Source organism: Humulus lupulus, chromosome 5 (genome assembly GCF_963169125.1).
Source record: "Humulus lupulus chromosome 5, drHumLupu1.1, whole genome shotgun sequence".
NCBI classification, from domain to species: domain Eukaryota; kingdom Viridiplantae; phylum Streptophyta; class Magnoliopsida; order Rosales; family Cannabaceae; genus Humulus; species Humulus lupulus.
This window is the reverse complement of record NC_084797.1, coordinates 72,346,153-72,363,258: the sequence shown is the minus strand read 5'-3', so window position 1 is coordinate 72,363,258 and position 17,106 is coordinate 72,346,153. Positions and strand designations below refer to the sequence as shown.

At 39.4% G+C, this 17,106-nt stretch overlaps 1 protein-coding gene across 2 annotated transcripts in view; it reads left to right on the top strand.

The window, feature by feature from the left end:
• The first annotated feature begins 678 nt into the window (after nt 1–678).
• Nucleotides 679–17,106, top strand: part of LOC133777438 (uncharacterized) — a 29,070-nt gene continuing 12,642 nt past the window's right edge. The window contains exons 1-3 of one of the 2 annotated variants that reach the window (XM_062217027.1): nt 679–1,360; nt 1,459–1,539; nt 2,040–2,114. In XM_062217027.1, coding sequence (XP_062073011.1) covers nt 830–1,360; nt 1,459–1,539; nt 2,040–2,114 — 687 coding nt within the window. In that variant the 5' untranslated portion in view covers nt 679–829. The remainder of the gene's footprint in view (nt 1,361–1,458; nt 1,540–2,039; nt 2,115–17,106) is intronic. The other variant, XM_062217026.1, reaches the window with a different exon arrangement.

Genomic DNA, 17,106 nt, shown 5'->3' with positions numbered 1-17,106 from the left:
GATACTATTTAGTATACTGCATAATTATTTTTAAAAGCTACATTTTCGTTGCTTTTAAAATAATTTAAGATAATAATTGGTTACCTTTTGATATATGACTAAATTTTTGGGTATGCTATAAATTTAAAGCAACCAACAAACTTAGTGAGTTACCAAAAAGAGTATTCTCCTGTTCAATTTAAAAGTTACCAAATAATATCTTATTTAAAAAAAAAGTTACTTGAAATGTTTCTAAAATATTTTTAAAATTGTTTAGAATAGTATATGATATATTTTAAATGTAAAATAAAAATACAAATTTTGGTATATTAAATTTTGTTTAATTTTAAAATTTAGATACTTTTGGTTAACAAAATATAAAAATAAACTAAAATATTGTTTTGTATTCTGGTCATTTTGTCAGGCAAGGACAAAAATTAGGTTGCGATGATACTATATTTTTTAGCCCAACCTACGACTAGTGCTGCCATAAAAGATTTTTGAAGTTAAGGATAAAAAAAAATAAAAAAAAAAAATAAAATTGGAAAAAAAAACCAAAAAAATTTGAAAAAAACGGTATACCATAAACGGTAAAGTTGTAAATTAAACAGGATAGGGTATTTTTGTAAATAAGATGCAAAATAAATATTGTCATGCACAATTATAATCTCTTCTTTAAGACATAATTTTGAACTCATCATCTTCCCCTCCTTGATCTATTAACGAAACGCATAGTTTCACCGTGTTGCCTCTGTTTGTCAACGTAATCCTAATTCCTAATCCATAGTAACAATATCGGCGAGAGCCATAACATATAGCCAGCCAGTCACAGAAGCAGAAGCACAAAACCATGTGTGCCTGCCTTCCTTCCTCCCCGATCTCAGTTTCCGTCACTAATATTAGTGAATTAGCTCTTTCAACCAGACCCATTGCCAAATCCTTTCATTCTTCAAACCCTTGGAAGAAGCTATACAATGCTACTAGAAACGACATCTCGTTTTTGTGCATTCGCAGTGTAGGGTCTATTTACAAGACGAAGGTGTTAGGCTCGGAGAATTATCATGGGTTTACTGGGGACGAAGACGAGGAGGACTATTTCGATTTCGAGACGCCTCGAAGACAAGAAAAGCAGATTTCTTCGGAGTTTTTGGAGTTGAAGGGTGGGGTGGTAGATGAGAAGGAAATTGGAAAGCGTAAGGTGAAATTGGAGGATGAGAATGGTGATGGTGAGGAGAAGTTGACTATGGCTAGTGGAAGATTTGGGATTAAGAATGGCAGACAAGTGATAAGGAGGTCGAACTTGCTAGCGAAGCAAGTCATCAGCATACGAAATGCTTTGGCTTTAGGCTTCGTTTCTCAGCTTTGGGTTGACACCACTTCTGTAAGCATTCTAGTACTGTAAATATTTTTAATTTGTGTTTTTTGGGGATTTTTTAATATATATATATACATAATATACATATATGTGCGTGTTTCCAGTGGATTGTATTGTTCGTAGAAGTGAGGCCAAGCTTGCTCTCTGGGGAGTCTGAACGTTTTCTTTTCGAGGATGTTAGACAAGTAAGTTTATGTATTCTATTTCACATCCTTCTGGCTCGGTACGGTGTTGTGACAAGTCCTAGCAAACCTATTATGAATGTTGTATTGTATAGATATCTCATATAATTCTTTGTTTCATTTGTTCCAAACTCCATTGATGTTTGTTAGCTTAGTTGATTTAGGTTCTTTCATTTGAAACCATGTAGGTTTTGGTTTAATTTCAGCTTATTTATGTCTATGTAATCGGATATTTTCCCTCTGATTCTTGCTATCTTTTCTTTTATATAAAAATAGAAGAAAATGTAACTTGGGCTAGATGGATAGATGAGCATTAAGTAAAATTATAACAGGGTTGTAATTTATTTATAAAATATTTTCCTTTTATGCATCCTCTTTTTTTTAATCTGTATTATTCTACCGTTATGAGAAGCAATGTTAGTATTCTTGACTCTTTTCTTTTTTTGCTCAAATTAAAAGTGTTCCTATAGAGTATTCATTACTCAATATGTTACTTTCTGCAGGTTGGTGATGTTGTGCTTGTTGAGGACGAGACAGTGATCGAAAATGAATTTAAAATGGTTGGACTGGAAACATTGGTATGTTATGATTCATTTCATCAGTGTTGCTGAAAGACCCTAGTATCCAAAGATAGGGTAGAATAGAATCTTTATTGAAACCAACACTGAGTTACAAAACTTCCAAGTCTTCTTCGAGCACTTGGATATCTCCCAAGAGTTATACTCTTACACCAATTCACAAATAATCAGATGCCTTTCCTAGAGAGGTTCATCTAATATTTACGCTAAGCCAGACCCTCTTGGACTAACGAAATATAATGATCCCAACTAATTAAGTGCAACTCAGCCACTAAGGGAAATACAAATAATTACAACTCAGCACATTAAGCCTAACTCACTCTATTATATTGCAACTAATATATTAGGCATATTTGAACAGTTGCTAAAGATGTTTGGTGTTGGTGTTTAAGAGTTTTAGTGTTTCATTTAAACTTTCAGTTAGGAATAAGATTTTGTCTATTCCTTTTATGATGTGGGGATCACATGATTCTGGACCTCTTTTCTATAAGGTTGTAGGTTCATTTTGCTGCTGAAAACTTTTGTTTCACATATGTTTACAAATTAGTATTTTGCTTTGTTTGCATTCGTCTTTGATCAGCGTGGTTAGTTTTTCCACCCCCTCTTAATTAAAGCTTCTTTCTCTACCTCTCTCTCCCTCAGTAAATATCTCTTCAATATGGTAATGTGTTAGAACATGAATTTTTATTTTTATTTTTTTATTTAATTCTGTTGTTGAGCAACATGCATACTGTGTTTGATAGACCAATTACTAAATACTCCTATGTTAGACGTAAAAAGAGAGATGGTGACATGGACATATCAACTTTGGTTGTCTAAAAGGGTTCGTTACGTAGTTTTTATTGAAGTTTTGGGTGGCTGATTATTATAGGAAAGACAACGCGCTACAGAAGTGATTATTGAGATTTTGGACGTGAGTTGGAGAGAGACTAGGCTCTCGAATTCCTTGAGGTTTTTGGACAAGTTGAACGTTTTTTTATTGGATATGTGTGTGCGCGCGTGTGTTTCCTTATCAATTGGTATATTGAGATTTTGGGAGTGAGTTGGGGAGAGACTAGGCTCTCAAATTCCTTGAGGTTTTTGGACAGGTCTATGTATTGGAGCTATTTTAGGTCTGAAGTAAATTAAATGCCAGCAAATTTAGCAACAACTTCACCAATATAGAGAAGATGATGGGATAAATGATGGCTCATTTGGAACTATTAGTCCAGCAAGGAGTGAGTTCAGCTTCACGGGCAGTTGGTGATTGTTGAAGCAATGGTAGTGACAAATGGAACAATGTGTGAAGTGGTTGAAGCCAGACCCTATCAGAGATTAGAGTTGCTCGTTTTCAATGGACTTGACCTAGATGGATGGGTATTTAGGGCTGATAGATATTTCTTGATCAACTAAATAACTGAAGGGGAGAAGATGGAGACAGTAACACTGAGCATGGAAGGGAAAACTTTGGCTTGGTTGGTTCCAATACATTGAAGTCAAGGAATTTTTTGAGTTTGGCAGAATTTAAATCAACGTTCTTGACTAGATTCTGTTCAAGCTTGGAAGGAACACTTCATGAAAAGTTCTTGGCAATCTTTCTAGAAACAACAATAGAAGATTACCAATATAGATTGGAAATCTTGGCTTCACCATTAAATAATCTCTTGGAAGAAGTATTGGAAAGCACTTACCTTAAAGGGTTGAAGTCTTCCATTAGTGATTAGGTTAAAATAATTAAGCTGAAGTCCTTGATTGAAATGATGGAGACGACACAATTAGTCTGGAAAAAAGTAGGGTATTACAAGCCACATGGGTCGGATCTAATTCCAATGGATCATGGAGCAAGAGTAATGGGCATGGTCTCGCTTATACCAGCCCTAGATTTAACGAAAATATATTATGTACAACATCCACATTAGCAACAACGAGAAAACGATATGAAATATAAAACATGATCTTGGTGCCAAGGAAGATATTGATGACACGTCGGACAATGGAGTACTGCCGCTACTTGTTATGATAGGGGATGTGGATTGTATTAGCCATGGCAGCTGGCTGAATTGTATAGTTTAGGTGGCGAGGGGATTGAGATGGTTCTAGAATGTGTTAGGAATACTCTAGTTGTGGAGAGTGTATAAATAGAAGAAGAAAGGTTTGTAGTGGGGTGTGAAATTATTCTGTAATTGTGGGAATTCCTTGGAATTCATAGGGAGGCTTAGGGGATCCTTGAATTTCCCCTACTATCTTCCTTTATCTTGTATTTCTGAGATTGAATATCAATAGTTAAGGCTTAATAGCCATTTTCACATCTAAATTCCTATCAAAGTGGTATCAGAGACTTCGATCCTCAATGGGCCCAAAGAAAAGTGATGTGCAAGTATGACAAAAGAACCAGGCACCAGTAGGAGAATTGGATGATCGTTTGGAGTCGATTCAATCTGATTTTCGTCGAGTGATCTTGGAAATCAGATTTGAGTTTCAACAATTTCCAAAGGAAATGGACATGATCAAATCGGATGTTCATAGACTCTATAAGAAGCTCGATTTCACTATTGGTCACCTAACTCACCTGCTTCAATGCAAGGGACTCGAATCGCTGCAGCAATCAGTGGCGCTAGAGGAAGGAGTCGATCAAGTGACGACCATTGGGAACACGAATGACGACTACGAACACGCTAAGGGAATAGTACATGTTGGGGCAACAGTGAATTCAACTACCAGTATGGTGTCCGCGAGACACGTGAAACCATTTGGGTCATCCGACACAGTCAAGGAAATGGTCATTGCTGCTTCTGGACTTATCGTGGATCGACGAGGTGAGTGCAATGATTGATCGTCGAAGTCGAATCTCAGTGTACCGGGATTGGAGAAGGCACTCTTCGCTCCATTAGATACCACTTGCGTGGGAGACTCTCTTAGATTACCTTCTCTGAGTTGGGTTGAAGTTCTTAGCTGGCAGGGTCAATTTCGGGCACGACGTTCCTTCGACTTGGTCTACGTGGGGGACACTCACAAGAGTCGCAACTCATTTCCGAAGGAGCTGCATGGTTGGTCGTTCTCGGAGAGGTCAGGGGCGCCATTGTTTCCGTCTAAGTGGAGTGGGCATGAATGCAGGGTTGGGCACGTCACATACCCTACTGATGCCCAAGATACGACCCATCTAATTTTTTCCTATCTTGGTACAAAGTCCAACATCATGGGCCTAAGTAGGTTTCAGGCCTAATATTTAGGGCTAAGTTTACAGGCCTGTGCATCATTTGTTTTGAGTCAAGGGAGAGACAATCGTATTCAACAACCTAATCGTGCTCTTGCAGCCTTACTTCGCCTATTCTTTTCCACTCACCTATGCCAAGTGCCAAACTAGGAGCGACTACGGTGTTGGGCCTTTGACAGGGGACGATAGATTCAAGAGCTTCGCGATGGGAAGGGATTTTTTTTCCACCATATGGGCTCTCTTTCAGTGAGCTACGTTTGCACTTCCTTCCATTTAATTGTTCTTTGTCCACTCAGCAGCTGCCAAAGTGGACATTAATGTGGGAGTTTCTCCTTTGGTTAACCACTGGATTTTTGATAGAGGAAGATGCCTTTGTGAGAATTTCTTACAGAGCCAAGTTTTTAAAATATGAGTTGCACAAACAGGTATTTCGTATGGCATAGGGCCAATTATACTGCTCATTTCATGTTTTCAATTTGGCTTGGGCAACTAATTAATGATATCTGGGACTGCTATTATTGGGCATCGCTAGACTAATGGAGTAGAGAAAGCATTTATTTTCAATTTATGGTGCTATTTGTGCTATGACTTCAACGATCGAGTCCAATGGAATTACGGGTAAATATGAGTCATTTTGGTTACGGGATTTATTCTTTGGAATCAATCATTTTTGCCTACATGTGTTGTTGTGTCTTGGTCCTCATATGGTGGCTCCACAAATGTTACATGCTTTTGGTTGGCTTCAGTTGGTGTCTGGGTTGGGGCAATTCCTAGAGTGGTATCAAGGTACTTGATTTTTGGGGGTAACAACATGCCTAGCACTAATTGTTGTACTGATGCACTAATTTTGAGACATGCTCATGGTTTTAGTGGGTTTACTATTTTTGACTATATGTGTTGTCAATTGGTGAGACCTACAACAATTACAATGGGTTGTGGTACTAGGCTGTACAAGCATAGCAGTCATTTCTTGTTCCTTGTTCTTTTCCTATGGCAGAGAATTCAAAATTTGCAGCATTCCTCAACATATCTTTGGGCGGCAATGACTGCAGCCCCTACAATCCCTTGTACTAGAGAATATGTTGTTAATCACTTCCATCATCTTGAGGACAAGGTGACTTTTGGGGAGGGGAGTAGTGTTAGGATAGGGGATATGGATTGTATTAGCCATGACAGCTGGATGAGTTGTATAGTTTAGGTGGCAAAAGGGAGGGGATTGAGATGGTTCTAGAATGTGTTAGGAATACTTTAGTTGTGGAGAGTTTTTAAATAGAAGAAGACAGGTTTGTAGTGGAGTGTGAAATTATTTTGTAATTGCGGGAATTCCTTGAAATTCATTGGGAGGCTTAGGGGCTCCTCGAATTTTCCCTACTATCTTCCTTTATCTTGTATTTCTAAGATTGAATATCAATAGTCAAGGCTTAATAGCCATTTTCACATCTAAATTCCTATCATTACTCATCCCGAATAGCAAAGCTGACGAAGACTTTGTTTCCGATGTGAAGAAAAAATCTCCAACCAATGGGGTACCACTACGACATAGATGCATAATATTAAAGTCGACGAGAGAAAGGATTGTGTTTCCGATGTGAAGAAAAATGCTCTCTAGGCCATGTTTGCAATTGAAAGTTACAGGTTCTTATTATCATTGACAATTGTCTACCTGAAGAACTAAAAGATGATGCATTAGAGGAAGAAGTAAATGAAGAACCAAAATGTATAAAAGTTTCCGTGAACACTGTTGTGGGGTTTACTTACTAAATGTACAATGAAAATATGAGGGGAAATCGAACAGCAAATGGTCATGATAGAACAAGAACTTGGTGCCAAGGAAGATATCAATGACACGTCGGACAATAAGGTACTGTCGCTACTCAAATGCTGAATAGCAAAGCTGACAAGGAGGATTGTGTTTTCGATGTGAAGAAAAAATCTCCAACCAATGGGGTACCACTGCTCCACAGATGCATAATAGCAAAGCTGACGAGAGAAAGAATTGTGTTTCCGATGTGAAGAAAAATACTCTCTAGGCCATGTTTGCAATTGAAAGTTACAGGTTCTTATTATCGACGACAATTGTCCACCTGAAGAACTAAAAGATAATGAAAGAGGAAAAAGAAGCAAATGAAGAAACAAAATGTATAAAAGTTCCCACGAACTCTGTTGTGGGGGTTGCTGACCAATGTACAATGAAAATATGAGGGGAAATTGAGTAGCAAATGGTCATGTTATTGGTGGATTGCGGAGTAACACAATTTTCTCTGTAAAGAAGTTGTTCAATTCTCAAACTTACCAATCACGACAACCATATACAAAGTCCTTATGGGCACTGGTGCAACAGTTAGCACATTGGGAATTTGTAAAGAAGTTATGTTTTCACTTTCAAAGATCGAAGTAGTCAAAAACTTTATACCATTGAAGTTGAGCATCGAAGATGTCATATTGGGAATGTAATGGCTATTTAAATTAGGAGTCATGAAAGTCAATTGGCAAGTGTTGGCTATAAAGTCTACTTTAGGGAGGATAACAATAATCTTGATAGGAGAACTAGGACTTTGTAAAACTAAAGTGTCACTCAGAGCCATGAGGCAAAGAGTGCACCATGAAGGGTGGAGATTGCTACTAGAGTTTGGAGCAGTAGATGTAGAAAATATATATTAATTTTTATTATTTCAGTATCCTCTAGAATAAGTAACCAAGCTGTATATAATAGTTTGTTTCCTTATTTATGTGATTTTAGGTTTGTTAAATTTACCCTAGAATATTCGGTATTCAATACCAAATTTGTCTATAGGTTGTACAATGTCTACTTAAATGGCATAGCTCTTAAGAAATAAAATATCAAAAGCTATTTTCTACATGGTACTTGAGCCATAGAAATCGCACCTGCCTTCTTTTCTAGTACTAGAAATCCCAGCCTCCTTATGTCCCTATTGAAGCTTTCTCTTATTTCTCATGGCCACCTTACCTGATTTCACCAAACAACCTACCACGGCCTCCATCACTGATGATAACTCAGCCGACTCCACCATCAGCAAGGGTTCTTCCGATGCCTCTCCCTCTCCATTTGATCACCAAAACTTTCTACAAATCACTATCCACAAGTTGAACGATCAGAACTTCTTGCAATGGTCGAATCTGTGAAGATGTACCTACGTGGACGTGGACGTGGACGCTTGGGATATCTGAATGGTGCTATTGCTGCTCCTGCACTTGCACCTTCTCGGATTTGGAGAATTCTACTCAAGTCTAGTCTTCGGGACCAGCGACAATGCACTATTATGGTAACTCATTATTATATTATGGTGTTCTTTGTAATCTTTGGCAAGAGATTGATCTATTTAATGTTCCTGAATGGAAATGTTCTATTGATGCTTTTTATCAAAAAATTCTTGGTAAAGAGATTTTTTTATTTTCTTCATGGACTTAATCGAGACCTAGATGAGGTACGTGGTCATCTCTTGGGGAAAAATCCTCTTTCCACCATTCGTGAAGCTTTTGCAGAGGTTTGTAGGGAGGAGAGTCGGAAAAGAGTCATGCTGGGTTCTCCTATTTCTACTGAAATTGAATAATTTTCCCTTGCTGCCCAACGTTCTAGTGATGGTGATAACTCTCGAGGGACTCATCGTGATCGTCCCTCGTGTACCCACTGTAGTAAAGTTGGTCATACCAAGGAGACATGTTGGAAGATTCATGGGAAACTTGCTGATTGGAAGCCTTGTTCCTCTTCTTGGAACTATTCTGACAGCCAGGCCATGACAGTTGCACCATCCGAGGCTTTCCCTTTCTCTCCTGCCCAAATCACTCAACTCCATCAGCTATTGAACACGGCAACCAATGCTTCCACATCTGATCCTTTGTCTAGTTCCACTCAAGGTACCTCCGCTGCCGTCAATGCTAAAAAATCTGCCTGGATAGTAGACTCAGGGGCTTCGGACCACATGGCTGGTCAGTCTAGTCACTTTACAACTTATGCTCCTTGCCTACTCACAAAATTAAAATTGCTGATGGTTCTCTTTCTCCTGTGGCTGGTAAAGGATCTATACAGTTATCATCTTCCATTATACTACATGATGTTCTTCATGTTCCCAATCTTTCTTGTAATCTTCTTTCGGTCAATAAAATAACCCATGATCAGCAATGTTTTGCCTCTTTCTCATCACTTGGATGTAATTTTTCAGGATATGTCCTCAGGGAAGATGATTGGGAATGCAGAGGCATGTAGCGAGCTGTATTACTTTGATCTGTCTCCTCTTGCTCAAGTTGATAAAGCTTTTATTTCTAGTTGTATTTCCTCACATATTCGGTGGCATTATAGGCTAAGCCACCCTAGTTTTTCATATTTGAAACATTTATTTCGTAAGTTGTTTCGGAATAAAGACTTGAGCTTATTTCATTGTGACATTTGTCAATTGGCAAAACATACACGTGCTGTTTTTCGTTCTATACCTTACAAATCAACTCAACATTTTAATCTCATTCATAGTGATATATGGGGTCCATCTAGAAAATGGTTTATTACTTTTATTAATGATCACACACGTGTTAGTTAAATATTTTTGCTTAAATCCAAATATGATGAGGCCATGACTTTTAAAAGTTTTCACTCTATGATCAAAAATCAATTCAATGCAAATATCTAAGTCTTACACATAGACAATGACACTGAATATTTTAACTCAATATTAGGTGATTATCTTCTTTCTCGTGACATCATTCACAAAAGTTCATGTGCAGGCACACCCCAACATAATGGGGTTGCTGAACGCTAAAATAGACATATTAGAAATTGCTAGAGCAATTATGTTCACAACCTCAGTTCTGAAACACTTTTGGGATGAAGCTGTTCTTACAGCTGTCTATCTTATCAAATTGAATGCCCTTTCAAGTGTTGAAATTTCACACTCTTCTATCCATACTTCTCAAAGTATATCCTAATACACTGCTGGTGTCTAATCTCCCCTTGAAAATGTTTGGTTGTGTCTCTTTGTTCATGTTCTTGGCCCAAACCGATCCAAGTTTGATCCCAGAGCCCTTAAATGCGTTTTTTTGGGTTACTCATCTACTAACAAAGGATACAAGTGTTATCACCCCCCTACTCGTCATATGTATGTCTCAGTAGATGTTGCATTCCATGAAGAACAACCCTTTTATCCCAACCTTTCACTTCAGGGAGGGACAGTGAGTGAAGTTTCTAGTTGGGTTACTTGTCTTCCAACAACTATTCCTAAAATTTCAGAGTTTCAAAACTCTTCTGAGTAGCAACAATCTCAGCCACCTAAGACTAAGGAACTCTTAGTCTACTCTCTGCGATAAAACACCCATCAAGTAATACAGTCAACTAATGCTCCAACATCTCATGAATTTGATCCATGTACTCCTGATGTAAGTAATGTTGAGTCTTCCAGCATGGTTGAACCTGAGTCTGAGCTACCTATTGTCAAAAGAAAGGGAATTTGAAGCTGTACTTAACACCCAATGTCTAGATATGTCTGTTATAGTAAACTCACTCCTCATTACAAAACTTTCCTATCAAAAGTTGAGCAAGTGGCAATTCCTAAGGATATTATTGAGGCTCTTGCACAGATTGAGTGGAAGCAAGCAGTGTATGAGGAAATTGAGGCATTAGAAGCCAACACCACATGGACAGTTGTCAATCGACCTAGAGATAAGCATGTAGTGGAGTGTAAATGGGTGTTTACAATTAAACACAAAGCTGATGGAACAGTAGACTGGTACAAAGCAAGATTAGTTGCAAAAGGGTTCACTCAGACATATGGCGTGGATTACAATGAGACATTCACTCTTGTTGTGAAGTTAAACACTGCAAAAGTTCTATTATCTATTGCTGCCAACCTAGATTGGCCCTTAAAACAACTAGACATCAAAAATATTTTTCTTAATAGACATTTAAAGGAAGAAGTTTTTATGAAAATTCCTCCAGGATTCGAAGATAGATATGGAATAGAGAATGTATGTCATCTGAAAAAATCTTTATATGGCCTAAAACAATCTCCAAGAGCGTGGTTTGAAATATTTAATCAAGTGATACAAAGGCATAGATACAGACAAACTCAATCAGATCATACCCTGTTTTTCAAACACTCACAAGGGTAAGGTGATTGTCCTCATTGTTTATGACGATGACATGATAATAACAAGTGATGATTATGGAGAGCAAGACGAACTTAAAGGTATGCTAGCACAGGAATTTGAAGTAAAAGATTTGTTGATAGATAAGAGAATCAAAGAAAATCAAATCTCACGATTTGGTTGTAATTGTAAAATATTAGTTTTCCTATTTTAGATGATTTGTAGCTATTTTTGTGATTTGTTGATTATCATGTAATTAAGAGGATTAAGTAAAAATTGTATAAATAGGGTTGTGTTCACCGATTGTAATAATACACAAAAATAAGAAAACATATTTCTCTTATAGACTTTGATATGCTTTCAGAGCTGTAAGGCTCTTTCCTTCTTTTTTTTTTCGATCGGGTCCATCACCCCTGTCCAGTCCGATCATTCTGTTAGGGTTCCGGCGACCTCTTCGGCTCCAGGCGACATCTGCAACTCTATTCCGGCGTACCTCCGTTTGTCGTCCTTGTCCAGACCAGCATCACTCTCAGGCGCAGGCTCTCTAACCCTCTGTTCATCAGCTTCGTTCGACGTCCTCGTCCAGACCGGCATCACTCTTAGGCGCAGGCGTAGCTCTCCGACCTCTGTTCGTCGTTCCCAATCTTTTCCTCTCAGTTCGGCGACATCTTTTCTTCTCCAGCGAAGTTCCAAGCCCTCAGACCTGTTTGCATTCACCCAGTCTTCTGTTCGGCTTCCTTGATGCCCTCGTTCGACTTGTCCTCATTTTTCCTTGGCCCACGTTTTTTTTTCAAAAAAAATAAAATAAATAAAAAACTTGTTCAACCCATTATCTCCAATAATGTCAAGCAATGAAGAGGTTTCCTCCCAATCTAGTGGGCCCACTCAACTTACAGTCCAAACTCAAGCCCACAATCAGTCCTCTAGCTCCATGGGCCAGATTTACAGTCATGGCAACAACGCTCTGCACATAACAACTCACAAACTTGATGGTAGGAATTATCTACAATGGGCACAGTCGGTAAAATTGGTTATTTGTGGGCGTGACAAACTTGGGTACCTCACCGGTGACCTTCCTGCCACTCCTCTGACCGACTCTACTTATAAGGTATGGCAGATTTAGAATTCTATTATCCTTGTATGGCTTATTAATTCGATGGATCCAAAATTCAGTCTCAGGTATTTATTTTTTAAGACTGCTAAGGAGATCTGGGATGCTGCTAAGAAGATGCACTCTGACCTTGGGAATGCCTCCCAGATTTTTGAGATTCGTACAAAACTCAAAGAAATCAAGCAAGGTACTCACATTATAACCCAATATTTCTCAGATTTACAAGACCTGTGGCAGAAACTCGATTTGTATCTGGATACCACTCCTTTATGTGCTACTTGCACCACATTCCAGCGCCAACAATGAGAAAACGAGCGGGTCTTTGAATTCCTTATTGGGTTGAACAGTAATCTTGATAAAGTTTGGGGTCGTTTGGTTAGTCGTTCTCTATTTCCTGACACTGAAGAAGCCTTCTCTGAGGTCAGACGGGAAGAAGCACGTTGTCGCATCATGCTCACCACTCCAGAATTGCCCACTGTTGAAAGCTCTGCCTTGTCTCTAAGTCTGGCCCACCACCATTTGGTAGATCCAAGCCTGACCCTTGACCTAATCGTAAGGGGGAACGACATTGGTGTGATCACTGTCAACGTCATGGCCACACTCGCTCCACTTGTTGAGAAATTCATGGAAAACCATCAAATTGGACTCGTAGTCGCCAGAATGACAAAAAGGCCTATCAAACTCGGACTGCGGATGGTACCAATCCGAGCACTCCTGCTGCCCCGTCGTTCAGTCAGGAACAACTTGCACAAATATACACGCTCCTCAGTCAATCCTCCATGAAACCCAAGTTTGGTCCCGAATCTCATAGTGCGTCTGTTGCACACTCTGGTAATTCTTCTTCTGCTTTCCATACACCATGGATCATCGATTCTGGCGCAACTGATCACATGACAGGTTTACCTATTGTCCCTGCTCTACTACCTCTAGTGTTAAAATTGTAGATGGAACTCACTCACCTATTGCAGGAATTGGCACCAAGAAATTGTCTTATGATTTACTTCTTAATTCAGTACTTCACGTTCCTTCATTAAAATGCAATTTAATCTCAGTTCAGAAATTGACCTATGATAATCACTATCTTGCTAAATTTCTCTCAAATTCTTGTCAATTTCAAGATCTATCATTGGGGAGGATGATTGGCAGTGCTAGGATTCGTTACAGACTTTATTTCTTTCAACATCCGCCTAAAGAGCAACCTCCTTTGCATTGTTTGGCTTCAAGTTTTATGTCTAATTTTGTTTATTCTTCAAATTCTCGAGCAATTATGTTGTGACATTGTCGACTTGGACATCTAAGTTTTTTATATTTAAAACACTTATTTCCGTCTTTGTTTATCAATAAAAAGGTTGCTGATTTTCAACATGATGTCTACCAAATTTCTAAACATACTTGCGTTTTGTTTCCTCACAAACTATATCCAGCCTCTTTTCTCTTGTTCACACTAACTTGTGGGGTCCGTCAAAGGTCACTACCTCCTCTGGTAAGTGTTGGTTTATCACATTCATTGATGATCATACACGAATCATTTGGGTTTATCTACTTAGGCACAAATCCGAAACCTACCAAGTCTTCCAAAATTTCCACAAAATGATCGAAACACAATACCAAACGTCTATTCGGACGCTTCGTACTGATAATGGTACTGAATATTTCAATTCCACCCTCGGTCCCTATCTTCTACAGAATGAGATTGTTCATCAAAGCCCATGTGTAGATACTCCACAACAGAATGGAGTGGCCAAAAGAAAAAATCGCCATCTCTTAGAAGTAGCTATGCCATTATGTTCAATATGCATGTTCCAAAATATCTTTGGGGTGACGCTGTCTTTACTGCTACTTATCTCATTAATCGCCTTCTCAGTAGGCCCCTTCAGTTCAAAACACCATACTCCATTTTTTGATCTCTCTACCCTCACACTTCCACCAATACTCTCCCAGTCAAAGTTTTTGGCTGCACTGCCTTTGTCCACGTACACTCCAAACACTGGAGTAAACTAGATCCTAGAGCCATAAAAATAGTTTTCCTAGGATATTCCCCAACAAAGAACGGTTACCGTTGTTATTGTCCCCTCACCAAGAAATCCTACACCTCCAGGGATGTCACCTTTTTCGAAAATTCTCCTTATTTTACTCCCACCTCACTTCAGGGGGAGCACATCCATCCCGAGCAAGAAGCTCGGTGGTCATGGAGTTTAGAATTACCCCTAGACACTTCATTCTCTCCAGAGCTAGAGTTCACTCCTGCTTCTCAAGATTTTTTTTGAAAAAGAGACAGAGGTCAAAGACTGACCTCAACTCAAATTAATGAAAACCCTCACTTGTGGCGGAGGAAAACCGTGGTTACAAATAAAACAACACAACAGCCCAAAAAAACCACAACTAAACCCAAACAACAAAAATTAAATCCAGAAGTTGCTCCAATCTCTAATTAGGTCAGAAAAGATAACCCCCTCAAAAAATTTGTTTCTATACACCCAAGTAGCCACCCAAAATTTTATCTTATCCCAAATAGTCTCTACAGAATTAGACATATCTTCAAATAGTCTATTATTTCTCTCTAGCCATAAGGCCCAAAAAGTTGCTAACACGGTAGTTTGCCAAAGACGTGAAACTCGCTTGCCGCCCCCTAACTTAGTGAGAAACAATTGAGAACAGTTAGAGGGCATGCACCAAAGAATACCAAACTCAGCTAAGACTTTTCCCCACACTTTTCTTGAGAAATGACACTCCAAGAATAAATGGCTAGAGGACTCCCCTGCCTGCTTACAACAAACGCACCAAGCAGGGGACAAACAATGATAGGGTCTTCTTCTTTCAAGTTGTCTTGAACATTAAGTTTATCATTGAAAACCAGCCAACCAAACACTTTAACTCTTGAAGGAGAGACACTTTTCCACAAAGACTTCCCCCACTCCCGAACAGAACCCAACTGAATATAGCTTAACCTCCAAAAGGCCGATTTGCAAGAGAAAACTTCATTACCATCGGGTAACCACGCCCTCCGATCTTCTAAAACTACTGGTAAAGCCACCCTTTCTAACAAAAGTAATAACTGAGAGAGGCTGGTGACCTCCCTATCGAACAGATTCCTTCTAAAACGCAAATCCCAACCCTGACTTTGGAGGCCCGAACCCCTTCCTAAAACCACCATGTCCCTAATAAAAAAATTTCTGGCCATCGAAATCAAAAATAAATCTAGGAACTGATCCTCTAAGGGAACACCGTTAATCCAAATATCTTCCCAAAAGCGGATTCGATCCCCCTTCCCCACCCTGAAACTAACAAACTGAAGATATTCCTCATAAAGGGAGGAAATATCTTTCCACGGGCCACGAACAGACAACCTCCTCCCTCTACTAGTGTCCCAAAAACCTCCATCCCCACCATACCTACTCAGCACCTCTCTATGCCACAAGGTGTTCCTTTCCATCGGAAAACGCCACAACCACTTCATAAGAAAAGCCTTATTCCTTGCATCTAAATTGCCAATCCCAAGACCCCCGTGATCCCGAGATTTACAAACTTCTTTCCACGAGACCAGATGATCCGACTTAGAATGATCAGCCCCTTCCCAAAGAAAGTCCCGCATCAGCTTTTCCAACACATCCACGACCCCTTTAGGAATACGAAATAGCGACAGATAATACACCGGAATAGAAGAAAGAACCGATTGGATAAGTGTCAATCTGCCTCCCCTAGAAAGGAAGGCACACTTCCACCTATTCAACCTCTTAGCACAACTTGAAACCACGGACTCCCAGAAACCTTTGTTACGGGGTGAATCCCCCAAAGGAAGACCCAAATACTTCATAGGCCACTGACCCACCTCACACCCAATCTCCCTAGCACGAAGCTTCACTATCTCCTCCTCCAAGTTAATCCCTAATAACTGGCACTTCTGCAGGTTAATTGAAAGACCAGAAACTTCGCTAAAAACTTTTAGAATATCCAACAGGGCTGACAAGGAATCATTATCGTCCACAAAAAAAATCGTGTCGTCTGCGAACTGAAGATGGCTGACTTCTACCAAATCTTTCCCTACTTTGAAATCTCGCAAGGCTGAGACGCTCTTGGCCTTATCCACCATCCTGTCCAAAACATCAACCACCAAGGTAAACAAGAAAGGTGAGAGGGAGTCACCTTGGCGAAGACCTCTAGAACCTTTAAATTTCCCCCTCGGTCTCCCATTTAAAAACACGGAGAAAGAAGTAGTAGACAAACACCCTAGAATCCACTTCCTCCAAACTACACCAAAACCTTTCTTATCCAGAACGAATCCCAGGAAATCCCAGTCAACACAATCATAAGCCTTAGCAAAATCAATTTTGAAAACCCAACCCTTCTTGCCTTTACTCCGATACTCCTCCACTGCCTCATTAGCCACCAACACTGTATCCAAGATCTGCCTGCCCTCTACAAAAGCTCCTTGAGTCTCAGCTATTGTATCCGGGAGAACCCCTCTAAGACGACCGGCCAGCACCTTAGAAATAATCTTGTAAAGGCTAGTGACCAAACTAATTGGCCTGAAGTCACGCACCCGACAACTATCCAGCTTCTTCGGAATTAGGCAAATGTAAGTTTCGTTGGTCCTC